We start from the raw sequence: 15,402 nt of genomic DNA, 5'->3' as shown, positions 1-15,402 counted from the left end.
TTGGACACAACTGAGAGACTTCACTCACTTTGTGTTGGGAAACACTCCCTCTGCCCTGGTGAGCCTCAGAATTTGGTCTCCAACTTGGACCTTGTGAGCTCAGAATTTTGGATTCCCGTATCCAGCTGCTTACTTGACAGTTCCATCTGCCAAACTTCATGGGCATCTCAAGCTCAACGTGTCAAAAACTTAACTCCTTCCCTTGCCTCGCCTCCAACTCAAGTCTACCCACACTCAAACATATTCTGATTTCTTATTTTTCCATCTGCAAAACCTGACTCTTAACATCGTGGTGTATCCAAAATGTGACTGACTCGTGACCTTCTCAGCTATGATCTTGGTCCAAGTCCCAACATCTGTCGCCTGGATCACCGCCACAGCCTCCGGAGTGGGCTGTCTGCTTCCATGCTTGTCTCTCTGCAGTCCACCATGTGAAGAGGTCAGAGGTCAGGGCATAAGCCAGCATCCTGACAATGGTCTAAATTCAATGACATGAGCTGGCTTCCACTCCACCCCTTTGCCTACCTCATACCCTTCCCCTTGGGCCTTCTGCTCTAGCACGCCTGGTTCTGCTCTTCCTGGAATGGACTCATGTTGCTCCCATTTCAGGACTTTTCTTGCTTGCTATGATTCCCTGGTGGCTCAGACGGTAAAGCGTCTGCCTGCAATGCAGGAGACCTGGGTTCGATCCCCAGGTCTGGAAGATCCCCTGGAGAAGGAAATGGCAACCCACTCCAATACTCTTGCCTAGAAAATTCCATGGATGGAGGAGCCTGGCGGACTACAGTCCATGGGGTCGCAAAGAGTCGGACATGACTGAGTGACTTTTCACTTTCACATTCTTTCTTCCTGGAAAATGCTTCCCCATTTTGTCCAGATGTACAGATGTTATCTACATGGCTTCCCCCTGAACTCTTCTAAATTCAAGTCTCTGCTCAAAGATAACTTCTTAAATGAGCTTCTTAAGGCCACCATACACATGTTGGAAAGGACTGGCCCCCTGCACAGCACACACAAATGTGTGTCCTTACTCCTCTTCCTTGCTTTATTTTCCCATGAGTACTTAACTCTAGTATCAGTTCAGTTCAGTCGCTTAGTCATGTTCGACTCTTTGTGACCCTATGGGCTGTATGTAGCACGCCAGGCCTCCCTGTCCATCACCAACTCCTGGAGTCTACCCAAACCCATGTCTATTGAGTTGGTGATACCATCCAGCCATCTCATCCTCTGTTGTCCCCTTCTCGTGCCTTCAATCCTTCCCAACATCAGGGTCCTTTCCAATGAGTCAGTTCTTCACATCAGGTGGCCAAAATATTGGAGTTTCAGCTTCAGCATCAGTCCTTCCAATGAATATTCAGTCTTTCCAAGGAATATTCAGTCCTTTAGGATGGACAGGTTGGATCTCCTTGCAGTCCAAGGGACTCTTGAGTCTTCTCCAATACCACAGTCCAAAAGCATCAATTCTTCGGCACTCAGCTTTCTTTATAGTCCAACTCTCACATCCATACATGAATACTCAAAAAACCATGCCAACAAAGGTCTGTCTAGTCAAGGCTGTGGTTTTTCCAGTGGTCATGTATGGATGTGAGAGTTGAACTATAAAGAAAGCTGAGTGCCGAAAAATTGATGCTTTTGAACTGTGGTGTTAGAGAAGAATCTTGGGAGTCCCTTGGATTTCAAGGAGATCCAACCAGTCCATCCTAAAGGAGATCAGTCCTGGGTGTTCATTGGAAGGACTGATGCTGAAACTGAAACTCCAATACTTTGGCCACCACATGAGAAGAGTTGACTCATTGGAAAAGACCCTGATGCTGGGAGGGATTGGGGGCAGGAGGAGAAGGGGACAACAGAGGATGGGATGGCTGGATGGCATCACCAACTCGATGGACATGAGTTTGAGTGATGGACAGGGAGGCCTGGCGTGCTGCGATTCATGGGGTCGCAAAGAGTCGGACACAACTGAGCGACTGAACTGAACTGACTAGATGGACCTTTGTTGGCAAAGTAATGCCTCTGCTTTTTAATATGCTGTCTAGGTTGGTCATAACTTTCCTTCGAAGGAGTAAGTGTCTTTGTCTTTTAATTTCATGGCTGCAGTCACCATCTGCAGTGATTTTGGAGCCCAAAAATATAAACTCTAGTATGGATGCCACTGTTTACTAGGGACAGCCCTGCTTTATACTTGTACAGAAGTTAACACTCTGTTCTTACCTCCCCCCTTCTGCCTTCAATCGTGTTGGCTTGGTTGGGAATTCTGACTGCAGCACAGAAAAGGGAATGCCTTTTATGTAGGTAACATAAAAATTAATACATTGAAATGCAGAAAAAGTAAAAAAAGCATAAAAGAACACAACTGATTCTTTGGAAATACCGATAAAAATAGGCAGACCTCTAATAACGCCTCTGAATAATAAAAGAAAAAACAGAAACATGTAACATTGTAAATGAAAGGTTTCTATCCACAAATACAGATACTTTAAAATTATACTAAGCACAACTGTATGCCAATACATTTGAAATTCTAGATGGAAGATACAACTTTCAAAGAAAATATAAATTACCAAAATTTACCTACAAGGATTCATGTGTTAATTTAGACAGTCTATGTACAGCTATGTTGTTGTTCAGTTGCTCAGTCAGGTCTGACTCTCTGAGACCCCATGAACTGCAACACATCAGGCCTCACTGTCCTTCACTATCTCCTGGAGTGTGCTTAAACTCATGTCCGTTGAGTCGGTGATGCCATCCAACCATCTCATCCTCTGTCGTCCCCTTCTCCTCCTGCCTTCAATCTTTCCCAGCATCAGGGTCTTTCCCAATGAGTCAGTTCTTCGCATCAGGTGGCCAAAGTGTTGGAGCTTCAGCTTCAGCATCAGTCCTTCCAATGCATATTCAAGGTTTATTCCTTTAGGATGGACTGGTTTGATCTCCTTGCAGTCCAAGGGACTCTCAAGAGTCTTCTCCAACATCACAGTTCAAAGTATCAGTTCTTTGGTGCTCAGCTTTCTTTATGGTCCAACTCTCAAATCCATACATGACTACTGGAAAAACCATAGCTTCGACAATAAAGACCTCTGTCGGCAAAGTTATGTCTCTTCTTTTTAATATACTGTCTAGCTTTTATTCCAAGCTTTTCTTTTCTTCTAATAACTTTTCCAAGGAGCAAGTGTCTTTTAATTTCATGACTGCAGTCAAATCACTGCAGAAAATAAATATGTCACTATTTCCAATGCATTCCCATCTATGACTTCCATGAAGTCATGGGACTGGATATGCCATGAAAGAAAAGAAATAAGAAAAAAGAAAGAAAGAAAGAAAATAAGAAAAAAGAAATAAGAAATAAGAAAAATAGAAAATAAGAAAAAAGAAAAAAATAAGAAAAAAAGAAAGAAAATAAAATATGTCACTATTTCCAATGTATCCCCATCTATGACTTCCATGAAGTCATGGGACTGGATGCCATGATCTTCACTTTTTGAATGTTGACTTTTAAGCCAGCTTTTTCACTCTCCTCTTTCACCTTCATCAAGATGCTCTTTAGTTCCTCTTTGCTTTCTGCCATAAGGGTGGTGTCGTCTGCATATCTGAGGTTATTGATATTTCTCCCAGCAATCTGGATTTCAGCTTGTGCTTCATCCAATTCAGCATTTCACATGATGTACTCTGCATATAAGTTAAATAAGCAGGGTGACAATGTACAACCTTGACATACTCCTTTCCCAATTTGGAACCAGTATGTTGTTCCATGTCCAGTTCTAAGTGTTGTTTCTTGACCAGCATGCAGGTTTCTCAGGAGGCAGGTCAGGTGGTCTGGTATTCCCATCTCTTGAAGAATTTTCCACAGTTTGTTGTAATCCACACAGTCAAAGGCTTTAGTGTAGTCAATGAAGCAGAAGTAGATGTTTTCTGGAATTTTCTTGCTTTTTATATGATCCAAGGGATGTTAGAAATTTGATTTCTGGTTCCTCTGCCTTTTCTAAATCCAGCTGGGACATCTGAAGGTCCTCAGTTAACATACTGTTGAAGCCTGGCTTGGAGAATTTTGAGCATTACTTTGCTAGCATGTGGAATGAGTGTGATTGTGTGATAGTTTGAACATTCTTTGCCACTGCCTTTCTTTGGGATTGGAACGAAAACTGACCTTTTACAGTCCTGTGGCCACTGCTGAGTTTTCCAAATTTGCTGGCATATTGAGTGCAGCACTTTCACAGCATCATCTTTTAGGACTTGAAATAGCTTAGCTGGAATTCCATCACCTCCACTAGCTTTGTCCATAGTGATGCTTCCTAAGGCACACTTGACTTCACATTCCAGGATGTCTGGCTCTAGGTGAGTGATCTCACCATCGTGGTTATCTGGGTCATGAAGATCTTTTTTTGTATAGTTTTTCTGTGTATTCTTGCCTCCTCTTCTTAATATCTTCTGCTTCTGTTAGGTCCATACCATTTCTGTCCTTTATTGAGCCCATCTTTGCATGAGATGTTCCCTTGGTATCTCTAATTTTCTTGAAGAGATCTCCAGTCTTTCTCATTCTATTCTTTTCCTCTATTTCTTTACACTGATCACTTAGGAAGACTTTCTTATCTCTCCTTGTTATTCTTTGGAACTCTGCATTCAGGTGTGTATATCTTTCTTACTGGATTGAAGTTGGGCAAGAAAAAATCATGATTCAAACCTATATCTATAGTACACATTGTAGAATAGAAATATCTGTGAACAAGATGAATAACGTTCTTACTTTCATGGACCTTACAACTGGAGGGGTAGCCAGAGGCCAGATCATGCATGGCCTGGTAGCCATCTTAAGAAATGTCAAGTTTGTCTGGACTTTGTTCTAAATGTGATGAGAAACTGTTGGTGGGTTTCAAGCAGGTGAATGACTTGATGTGATTTCCTTTTTGAAAAGATCATTCTGGCTGTTATATTGAAAATGTATCATGGGAATAAGAGCTGAAGTAGGGAGACCACTTAGAAAGATAGTAAGTAGTTCAGCAAAGAGCTGATAGTGGTTTGGACAAAGGTGAAAGCAATGTGGGGTGGAGAAAATGGCAGAGTTGGCTATATTTTGGAGAAAGAATTGATAGGACTTTATGACCTATTTGATATGGGAAGTGAGGGGAAGTGAGGAAATAGAACAACTTTTAAGTTTCTGTGTTGAACAAGGGGGTAGATGGTGTCATTTACAGAAGCAAGTCTGGGGTTGAAGGAGCTTGTTTTGATTACCATTGATTTCATACTGGATATGTCAAGGTTGAGGAATTTGTGGATGTGTTTAGTAGGCAAGTTGGTTGTATTGGTATAATGCACACAAGAGTGGACTGGAATCCTTCAGTTGGGAGTCATCAATACAAAGGCAGTAACTAAAATCATAAAAGAATGGGCCTCCAACAGAACTAAGAACATCAACTTACTGAGAGGCTTGGTGTCAGCAGAAATCACTCCACCAGCACTATACTGGCAAATGTTGTGCATGCCTTCCTGCTCCCTGAAATTCTAGGAATATCTTTTCAGACTTGTCTTTTTGAACCCACTGCTGCATGGGGATACTATTGTTTACTCCTTCCTGTGAAACTGAGCTCTCAAGGTTTCCCATTCTCTCCTATGTTCCATTACTTTGCCAACAATGTCTGTCTAGTCAAGGCTATGGTTTTTCCAGTAGTCATGTATGGATGTGAGAGTTGGACTATAAAGAAAGCTGAGCAACGAAGAATTGATGCTTTTGAACTGTGGTGTTGGAGAAGACTCTTGAGAGTCCCTGGGACTGCAAGGAGATCCAACCAGTCCATCCCAAAGGAGATCAGTCCTGGGTGTTCATTGGAAGGACTGATGTTGAAGCTGAAACTCCAATACTTTGGCCACCTGATGTGAAGGGCTGACTCATTGGAAAAGACCCTGATGCTGGGAAAGATTGAAGGCCGGAGGAGAAGGGGACGACAGAGGATGAGATGTTTGGACTGTATCACTGACTCAATTGACATGGGTTTGGGTGGACTCCGTGAGTAGGTGGTGGACAGGGAGGCCTGGGGTGCTGCAGTCCATGGGGTCACAAAGAGTTGGACACGACTGAGTGACTGAACTAAACTGAAGTTCCCTTTCCCTAAACCTTGTTGTTTCCCAGGGCAGACTAAGGAGTTAGACTACGTTGCACTGTCAGGAACAACTTCTCAAGCCACATCTTCTCTAGAATCAGGAAGCTGCTTGCAGATTTCAGCAGCTGTTGGTTTCAGAACTTGATGGAGGTCAGGGAGAAATCCATGCAGACATCTCAAGGTAGAGAATCTAAGATTGAGTGAAGGGCAAGTACAAACACCCTGAGGTGTGAATCTGCCGGGGGTGTTTGATGAACAAGGCCACACAGGTGATGCAAAGGGGTTGAACTTCACTTTTAAAAGTTTTTCTGAAGGCCACTGGAAATATTTTGGGTTTTCAGCTGACTAAAATGGATAACCACTGGGGCATTACGAGCAGCTGATTGCTGATAATAAATGTTTTATCAGGCTCCCTCTGGCTGCTGTGTGGAGAATAGACTCTGGAAGCAGGGAGATCAGCGATCACAACTTTGGCAACAAATGACAGTGTGACATGTTACACTTCTGACCCTAATAGACATTCAAATGGAGATGTTGGCTACACAGTTGGTTCTAAACGTGTAAACTTCATGGGAGAAAGAGATGAGCTGGAGATAGAAATTCATGACTCATTGGCTGACAGATGATATTTACAGTCATGTAACTGAATGATATTGCAGTTTTGGTCTTTCCCTCCCTCCTTTCTCCCTGCCCTCCCTACCTCCCTCATTCACTCATGATTATAAAAGTGATAAAGCTTATGCCCAGACTCTGAATCAAACATTTTCCCTTTTTTCACATGTGTGTTCAGTTGCTCATTTGTATACTACTCTTTGTGATGCCATGGACTGTAGCCTGCCAGGCTCCTCTGTCCGTGGGATTCTCCAAGCAAGAACACTGGAGTGGGTTGCCATTCCCTTCTCCAGGGTATCTTCCCAACCCAGAGATAGAACCTGTGTCTCCTGCATTGTAGGTGGCGTCTTTACTGCTGAGCTATTGGGAAGGGCTTCCCTTTTTTTTTCACTCTGCCACCAAATATGTGCTATAAACCCTAGGCAGTGTATGGAACTCTTGTGATGTGACCTGGGCTCCATACTGCAAGTGATCCTGACACAAACTGCACACCTTAGTAGTACTTGAAAAGACGAAAGCAATGTAGCCTTGAGAAAAGAAGACTTTCTAAGGAAAACAATTGTAATAGGCTACATGGCATCTATCTGAAGCAAATAAAACCTCTAATTTCAAAAGATACACGCACCCCAGTGTTCACAGCAGCACTATGTACAATACCCAAACCATGGAAGCAATGTAAGTGGCCATCAACAGATGAATAGACAAACAAGATGTGAGATATATATATATATATATATATATATATATATATATATATGATATGTTATATATATATTTATGATATATTATATGATATATGATATGATATTTATATATAGTGGAATATTACACAGCCATAAAAAGGAACAAAATTGTGCCATTTGCAGAAACATGGATGGATCTAGAGATTATCATATTAAAGTGAAGTAAGTCAGACAGAGAAAGACAAATATATCACCTGCATGTGGAATCTAAAAAATACAATAAACTGCTGAATATATCAAAACAGAAGCAGACTCATGGATATAGAAAACAAATCAGTAGTTCCTAGCAGGGAGAAAGAAGAGGCATGATGGGGTAGAGGATTAAGAGGGACAAACTACTATGTATAAAATAAATAAGCTACAGGGATATATTGTACAGCACAGGGGATATAGCCAATATTTTGTAATAACTTTAAATGTAGTATAGTTTATAAAAATACTGAATCACTATTATATACATCTGAAATGAGTATAATATTGTGAATCAACTATACTTTAATTAAAAAACAACCTCCCAATTTTTAGGAGCTATTTAATAAAAATAGTTAAAATTTAAACAAAAAACCCTTGACTAAAAATTGCAATGATTCATATTTAGGCTTCACAGAACAAATGTTTGCAAAGGTCATATGGCATTTCCAGGCATTAGTGAGGTCTCTGTGACTTTCAAGCTGATTATCCTGTAACTTTCTGGCTTTAAGATATTGGTGAATACTGTTGTGCATATGTCCCACCTACCTGATGTTCTTGGTAGCAGTTGCTACACTGTAGGGACAGACTCCTCTGGAAATAGCTACAACACACACTTGGAATCTCACAGTCACATAATCAACCATTTTACTAAATACAAGCATATTTTCATTCACATACAGCTAAAGTTTTTCACATTTCATTACAGTGCACAACAAAGTGAGGAAAAGTACACAGTACATTTTATTCTGGAATATGAGGCAATCTAATCCAACATGCAGTTGTGGTCTTTGTTACAAGTTAGTTTATCTTGTCTTCACCTATGTAGTAAAATAGCTTCTAGAGCTTTATCCTTAATATTGTACTAACACCGGACTTTTTCACACATTTTCCAAAACCCACTTATTGCAGTGACAACAGCACTGAATTCTACTAAAATGAGTTTTAAAGTTCTAGAGCTTGTTTAAGCAGTTAAGCCCAGCCACTTCTGCTGAATCTATGATGAGTATTTTTAAACCTGCCTAAAAATGCAAAGAATGAGAAAAATATACATATGATGTATTTAAGTCAAGAAAATGATAGAGAGTTTTGTTTCTATCCTTTTTTTCTTGAACTGACAGAATCCAGTCAACTCTCATCTATCCACTGGATAATCTTGCTTTCAGAATCTTCTAAACATAATTAAGTATAGTAGTTGATGAAATTTTGTGTTAGCCCAATTTACTATCTTTTATTTGTCTTCTACAACCACAAATCTGGCAACTTAGTTACTCCACCCAAGCTAGGTCATGCTAAACCAAGGAAGAGATGATGATTGGGTCACTTGTAGTAGATGCTGCAGGTAGGTCCAAGGGGGTTTGTTTCCATAATTTTCACGATTTTGCTGCTTTATTCTGGCTGAAGTAAATCCTTCAAATTTCAGATTCAGTTACATCCATTCTGAAATTCAACACCATATTTCAAAGCAATTTACCATCCTCAGGCGTTCCTATCACAATGGAAATGAGAAACCTGACTCTAATCAGAATTTTTTTTTTTTTTACTACTAAAAGTATGGCTTTTGCCTAGCTGAACTGGCTACAATAAAAAAATCATTTAAAGCATCACCTCTCTTCAAGAAGATAATGGAACCACAAGGCAACCATTTCAAGTTTCTGATGCAACTAGTTAGCTGTCTGTTCACCTGAGAATTAAGAGTTAACTTTGTAGGGTAGATAGAAACCCAGTGTAGGCATATGGCAAACAAGGAGCCAAGGTCATTGTGAAGTGAGTATTTACCCCCATCCCACTCCCCGTTGCTGTATTTAGTTCCTTTCAATAATATATCCACTGCATTTCAGTGATAAGAACACTTATAACCCAAACAGTTCTAATGTGTGTTCACTGTGCAATTATTCACTTGTGTAAAATCCTCTTTTTGATAATACCTGAATGGGCTTTACCTTTGACTTATGCCCAGGTTTCCTCAGGGTTAGAGCTGAGTTATAATCAATAAGGAAACATATCCTAACATGTAGAGAATATTTATTTGCAGTCATATCTTTTCCAAAGTAAACAGTAACAGTTTATTCATTGGACAGCAGGATGATGCAGTGAAGTAAGAACCAGGAGTCAGAAGACCTTCACTTTGGCCTAGTGACTCTCCTCTGCCTCTCAGGTAATTTTTTTGTAAACTGGGGAAGAAAACCTCATGGCCTCTTACAATGATCAAACAGGTCATTCAGTGAACCATAATGTGTCTGTAAGTGTGACAGCCCCTCCTAAGCAGGTGTTTACGTTCAGATCATTGTCGCCAAAGCAGTGAAACCCCAGGTGTGGTCAGAGGCGAAAGGGGGATGGCATTGGCGTTAATAGTATTTCTCTCTTCTAATTCCATGATAATTTGCATGGGAAAATTTCTTAAACACGCTGGTTATTCTTGCACAAGACTGTACATTTTTTTGAATGTGATAATAACAGTGTATAAATTGACTCCCTCTTGACATTCACACCATTTTTTTTTACCAGAACACCAGGCCTTGAATGGGTCTTATGAAAAGACTGGCCCATACCCCTCATTTTACAGATGAGCTGTAGAAAGCTAATTGGTACCTTTTAACCAAACCCCACACATACATTTAGTGCAGGATATTCTCATTGGTTGGGTCGATATCACTCATTTTTGTAGGCTTGATCATTGTTCCCGATGTGATACTTCACTCCTTTTGACATATTTTATTATGATCATGACCTATGCAACACCAAGAAATAGTTGTCCTAACTGTGGGTGTACTTTCCTGGGGGGCCTGGTTCCCTGGGCCTCGGCTTCTTGACATACGGTCTACAAAGGGCATACAGAGCAGCCAGTGTGCAGCTTGGGCCACAAAACAGGGCCAGTTCCAGCCCCCAGGTTCCACCACCCACCCACTCATCACCTGTCCGAGGGCCCCTTGGGGGAGGAGGCTCACTTGGTATCCAATATAGAGGTTTAAGTTCTCTTGAGTCACACGATGATTCTATCATTTTGATCAGCTGGAAGTCCAGGTGGGACAGCAGGTTTTGGAGACACAAGGGCTGACTAGCACAAACATCTTCTCTCTGATTTGACTACCTCTTCTGAAGAGTGAACCACGTTGGGGACAAATCCACTCTTCACCCCTTCCCAGCCCTCCTGGATAGTAATATCCCCCCTTTTCACCAGCTCATATATGTCTCTCGTCAGGTCTGTGAAGGCCTTCTCCACGTTAATGGCGTCTCGGGCTGACGTTTCAATGTACTTCATGCCATATGCAGCAGCCAGTTTCTCAGCCTCGTGGCGAGTCACTTGCCTCTGTGTATCCAGGTCACACTTGTGACCCACAAGAACGAATACAATTTGGTAGGGCTGGACGTGTACTTTGGTCTCTTCTAACCACTCGTGAACATTCTGGAAAGACCTGCGGTTGGTAATGTCAAATAAGAGAAGACCACCTACTGAGTTCCTGTAGTAGGCACGAGTGATGGATCTAGAACACAAGAGAGAAGTCAAGATTGAATGCCAAGCCCAAACTGCTGTACTTCAGTGAACTCAAACAGTGGTCTCTAGTTAGCGACAGAGTCCTTCGGTGAAAATGCTTTTCTCTTTGTAACAAAGAAATACAAACGTCATTCCATCATAATAACGATACATGAATTTGCAACTGAGCTAAACTTTTCAATTGAGCTAAACTTTGAGATGGTATCTTCTAGAAATGAAAGCTTGTGGGCATATAGGCACTGTCCCTCAACTTAAGTCGAACCATAGTTAACCTGTCCATTCTCGCCACTGAAGAGCTGAATGAGACTTCCTCTTCTGCTAAGTGGGATATCTAAGTAAAAACTTATCATGAGGCAAATGAAATAATGGATTAAGTATTCTGTCACCTGGAGAGCTCATTACAAATGATCGTAGTTGGCATAGGATTTTCTAAAAAAGAAAAATGAATTTATGATAGTTGACAGGAAAAACAATTATATATCACAAAAGTGCTCTATTTATCATTACCATATTTCTCTGTTACCTTTTTATTTTCATCAAACAGAGGTCTTCAATCTCTTTTGTGAGGAGGAACACGATTTTTTTTTTTTTTTTAACTTTTCAGGCCATGTGGGAATAGGAAAAAGAGGGATTGTCTGCAAAGACCTTGAGCCAAGTGTCTGTCTGCCCCACTTCAGAGAGGCTGACTCAGGAGCCACCAGGTGGGAAAAACTACCTAAATAGACAAAGCTTCCCCTTAAAATGATATGATTTATTTAAAGCATTGTAATCAGAATGTTTCTAAAACCTATTATACATTTTCTTTACTTTTGAAACAGAATAAACCACATATATTTTTGCTTCTTGATTTGAGGAGCTTCATTTTCAATGTGCATTATGGTACTTTTCTCAGGGTGTCTTAGACATTATAGAACTATTTGCTTATCCAGTCACTTCCCTTAGACTACCATGCTTTTTGACCTATGTCTATTTTTAGTTTTTCTTTCTCCTTGGATGAAGAACATAAACAATGAGGGACTCAATAGCTTAAGCCTTAGGACAAATGGCCCGGTAATAACAGAACAAACATTGTCCAGGGAATGAAGTCCTAGCTAGATGATGGTAAGAACAAAACAGCAAAAAATATTCTTAATGTAAACAAAGTTAAAAGACAAATGAAAAACTGGAAAAACACTTTACAACATCCATGACAGAAAGGGATTAATATTCTTAATATATAAAGAACCCTTAGAAGTCACTATCATCCAAAAAATCTGTGGATATGAAAAGGCTGTTCACACAGAAAGAAATTGAGACAAACACAAAATATACCTTTTTTCGCTTATAATATGAAACATGAAATCACAAGTTCAAAGTGAACCTGGACAAGGATATTTGTTTGCAGAAATGGGGAAGTGGAGACAAGTCTAAATTTTCTCTTCTCCCCACCCCTCTTCAACCAGCTAACAAATATCTTCTATGCTTGATTCATGTTCACTAGATAAATAATGATTATTGAGGCATCTTGATTGAGTTTCAGCTGCTCTGCATGACTGTAGCTCAAAGTTTTCTGTATGCTGCTCTGACTTTTGTCATTATATATGCAGTTTCCTCACACTCATCAGGTGTCATTATCTCCAGTAAGCCTTCCCTCATCTGTGTCCATACATGTAATTACGAGTGATACATACTACAAGTGAAGCAAAGGGTTGGAAGAGAAAATTCCACCTGTTTATTGATCACTCAGTAAGTGCTAAGTGTTATCGTAGGCAGTGAGCCTACAAATATGAACAAGGCACTCTTTTGTGTAATTACTGACCTAGGCCCCCCTCCACTATGCTAGCAGAGACATTGTAGGAGGGCAATGCCTGTGTCTATTTTGTTTACATGGCATCCCCTTGCAGGAGTTTCCTCCAGCTGTTTCCCCAGCCATACGTGCAGTGTCTGGCAGAGTGAATGATCATTGCATGGGTGCTAGTTGCAAAAAAGATTCAATCATCACATACATCTCTATTTCTATCTAGTATTTATATTTCTGCCTATATCCTTATCTCTGCATCACCTATCTAGATCTGTCATCCTACATTAGGATGACCTGGGAACATTTTTTGAAATGTAGCATAGGGACTGAAATTGATGAATGACAGTGATCAACTCCAGCGAGTTGATTAACCACCAAGGGGGCAAGTTGGTGGAGTTGTGGTACGAGCAATATGTATTATTGACTGCCAGGATGCATCTTTCCCTGTACTGAATTCCCAGCTAGTTGAAGGTGGGCTTAAGCAGAAACTCTCAGAGCCTCGCTACCTTCGCTAAGGGCGGCGACCGGGACCAGGAAGTCCTCTTCCCCCGGGGATCGGAAAAACCCAGAAGACCCTCCCACTGCTCACGGGCCGAGTCTGCGCTCCCACCTGAACCTCTCTTGACCCGCGGTATCCCAGATCTGGAGCTTGATGCGTTTTCCGGGTTCGATCTCCACCAGACGGGAGAAGAAATCCACCCCCACCGTCGGGTCCGAAACCTGGGCAAAGCGGCCCTCGGTGAAGCGGCGGATCAGACACGACTTGCCCACCGTGGAATCCCCGATGACAATCAGCCGGAACTGATACAGCCAGATGGCCTCCATGGCCGAGGCTCGGCAGGTCTCCTTGGCCCGGGCCGCGGGCGGCGAGATGGGGGGGCCAGGCCAGGGCCTCAGAGAGCTCGGCTTGGTCCTGATCTAGATCGGCCACGACGGCATCGTTGGCCTGGGAGCCTGAGGCCAGGTAGGCCCAGGCGCGGGGAGGACCGAGGGATGGATGCTGCGCTCGCGGAGGTGATGAAATGGCAGCAGCATCAGCACCACGCACTCTGACTCATCACTGACAACAGGCTTACTGTAATCCTCCAGGTAGAGGCGACGCCCAGCACCGCATTGTCTGTAAGAGCAGCGCACACGGAAATGGCCAGGGGTCGGGGGTGGGGGAAGCTAGTTCCCTGGCTTTCTGGCTTAAAAGTCAGCATTCAAAAATCTAAGAGCACGGCATCCGGTCTCATCACTTCCTGGCAAACGGATGGGGGGAAAATGGAAACAGTGACAGACTCTTTTCTTGGGCTCCAAAATCAAAGGCAATGGTGACTGCAGCCAGGAAATTATAAGACGCTTGGTCCTTGGAAGAAGACACTGTTACTCACTCAGTCGTGTCAGACTTTTTGCGACCCCAAGGGTGGTAATCCCCCAGGCTCCTCTGTCCATGGGATTCTCCAGGCAAGAATACTGGAGTGGATTGCCATTCCTTTCTCCAGGGGGTCTTCCCGAACCATGGTTCTCCTGCATTGGCAGGCGGATTCTTTACCGTCTGAGCCACTAGGGAAGCCTTAGAAGAAAAGCTATGACAAATCTAGACAGCCTGTTAAAAAGCAGAGACACCACTTTGCGAACAAAGGTACCTATAGTCAAAGCTATGGTTTTTCCAGTAGTCACCTATGGATGTGAGAGTTGTACCCTAAAGAAGGCTGAGCACCGAAGAATTGACGCTTTTGAACTGTGGTGTTGGAGAAGACTCTTGAGAGTCCCTTGGACTGGAAATAGATCAAACCAGTCAATCCTAAAGGAAATCAACCCTGAATATACATTGGAAGGACTAATGCAGAGGTTGAAGCTCCAATACTTTGTCCACCTGATGTGAAGAACTGACTTATTGGAAAAGACCCTGATGCTGGGAAAGATTGAAGGCAGGAGGAGAAGGGGATGGCAGAGGATGAGATGGTTGGATGGCATCACCGACTCAACGGTTTGAGCAAACTCCAGGAAATAGTGAAGGACAATGAAGCCTGGTGTGCTGCCAGCCCATGGGGTCACAAAGAGTTGGACACGATTTAGCCACTGAACAACAGCTTCCTTTCTTCCACCCACCTCCTTTTCTTAATTAAAATTTTTCTCTGTCTTTCAGATAGCGAAAGTAACACCTCTTCATTAAAACTAATGAAACAATACAAAAATATAGAAAAGAAATATGAAGTTTGCTATATATTCTTCCACACGAATTTCTATAAAATATATCCATATACACATTTATTACTGTTTGATTTTACACAAATTTGATCAAACTGGACCATTACTCTGACATTTGCTTTTTTCAATTAATAGAGAATCATAGACATCTCTTTATTTCCAACTCAGTTTCCTTTCGCCATAACAATGCTGCAAAACAACCCAAATGTCCATCAACAGATAAATGGATAAACAACATATACTCTATTTCTATGAAATAGGGTTTTAAAAAGAAGGACCTGAAAGTCAAAGAGTACGAAT

At 41.8% G+C, this 15,402-nt stretch overlaps 1 protein-coding gene and 1 non-coding gene across 2 annotated transcripts; one reads left to right on the top strand and one right to left on the bottom strand.

Annotated features, from left to right (window-relative positions):
• The first annotated feature begins 631 nt into the window (after nt 1-631).
• On the top strand, nt 632-704 carry TRNAC-GCA (transfer RNA cysteine (anticodon GCA)). The gene has a single exon. It is a non-coding gene; the product is annotated as a tRNA-Cys (tRNA).
• Nucleotides 705-7,896: 7,192 nt separating this feature from the next.
• On the bottom strand, nt 7,897-13,986 carry RAB39B (RAB39B, member RAS oncogene family). The gene is made up of 2 exons (XM_061136560.1): nt 13,520-13,986; nt 7,897-11,118 (listed from the first exon to the last, which is right to left on the bottom strand). The coding sequence occupies exons 1-2, from the start codon at nt 13,732-13,734 to the stop codon at nt 10,692-10,694; spliced, it is 642 nt and encodes a 213-aa protein (XP_060992543.1). The 5' UTR covers nt 13,735-13,986; the 3' UTR covers nt 7,897-10,691.
• Nucleotides 13,987-15,402: the final 1,416 nt, after the last annotated feature.

This window comes from Dama dama, chromosome X (genome assembly GCF_033118175.1).
Source record: "Dama dama isolate Ldn47 chromosome X, ASM3311817v1, whole genome shotgun sequence".
Classification (NCBI taxonomy): Eukaryota; Metazoa; Chordata; class Mammalia; order Artiodactyla; family Cervidae; genus Dama; species Dama dama.
The sequence above is the reverse complement of the archived record's forward strand: the minus strand, read 5'-3'. Positions and strand labels throughout refer to the sequence as shown.

Coding starts and splice junctions, on each gene's coding strand:
- RAB39B (XM_061136560.1), bottom strand. CDS start 13,734: ATGGAGGCCATCTGGCTGTATCAGTTCCGGCTGATTGTCATCGGGGAT. Junction 11,119..13,519: donor GCGGGTCAAGAGAGGTTCAG/GTGGGAGCGCAG, acceptor CTTGTGTTCTAG/ATCCATCACTCGTGCCTACT.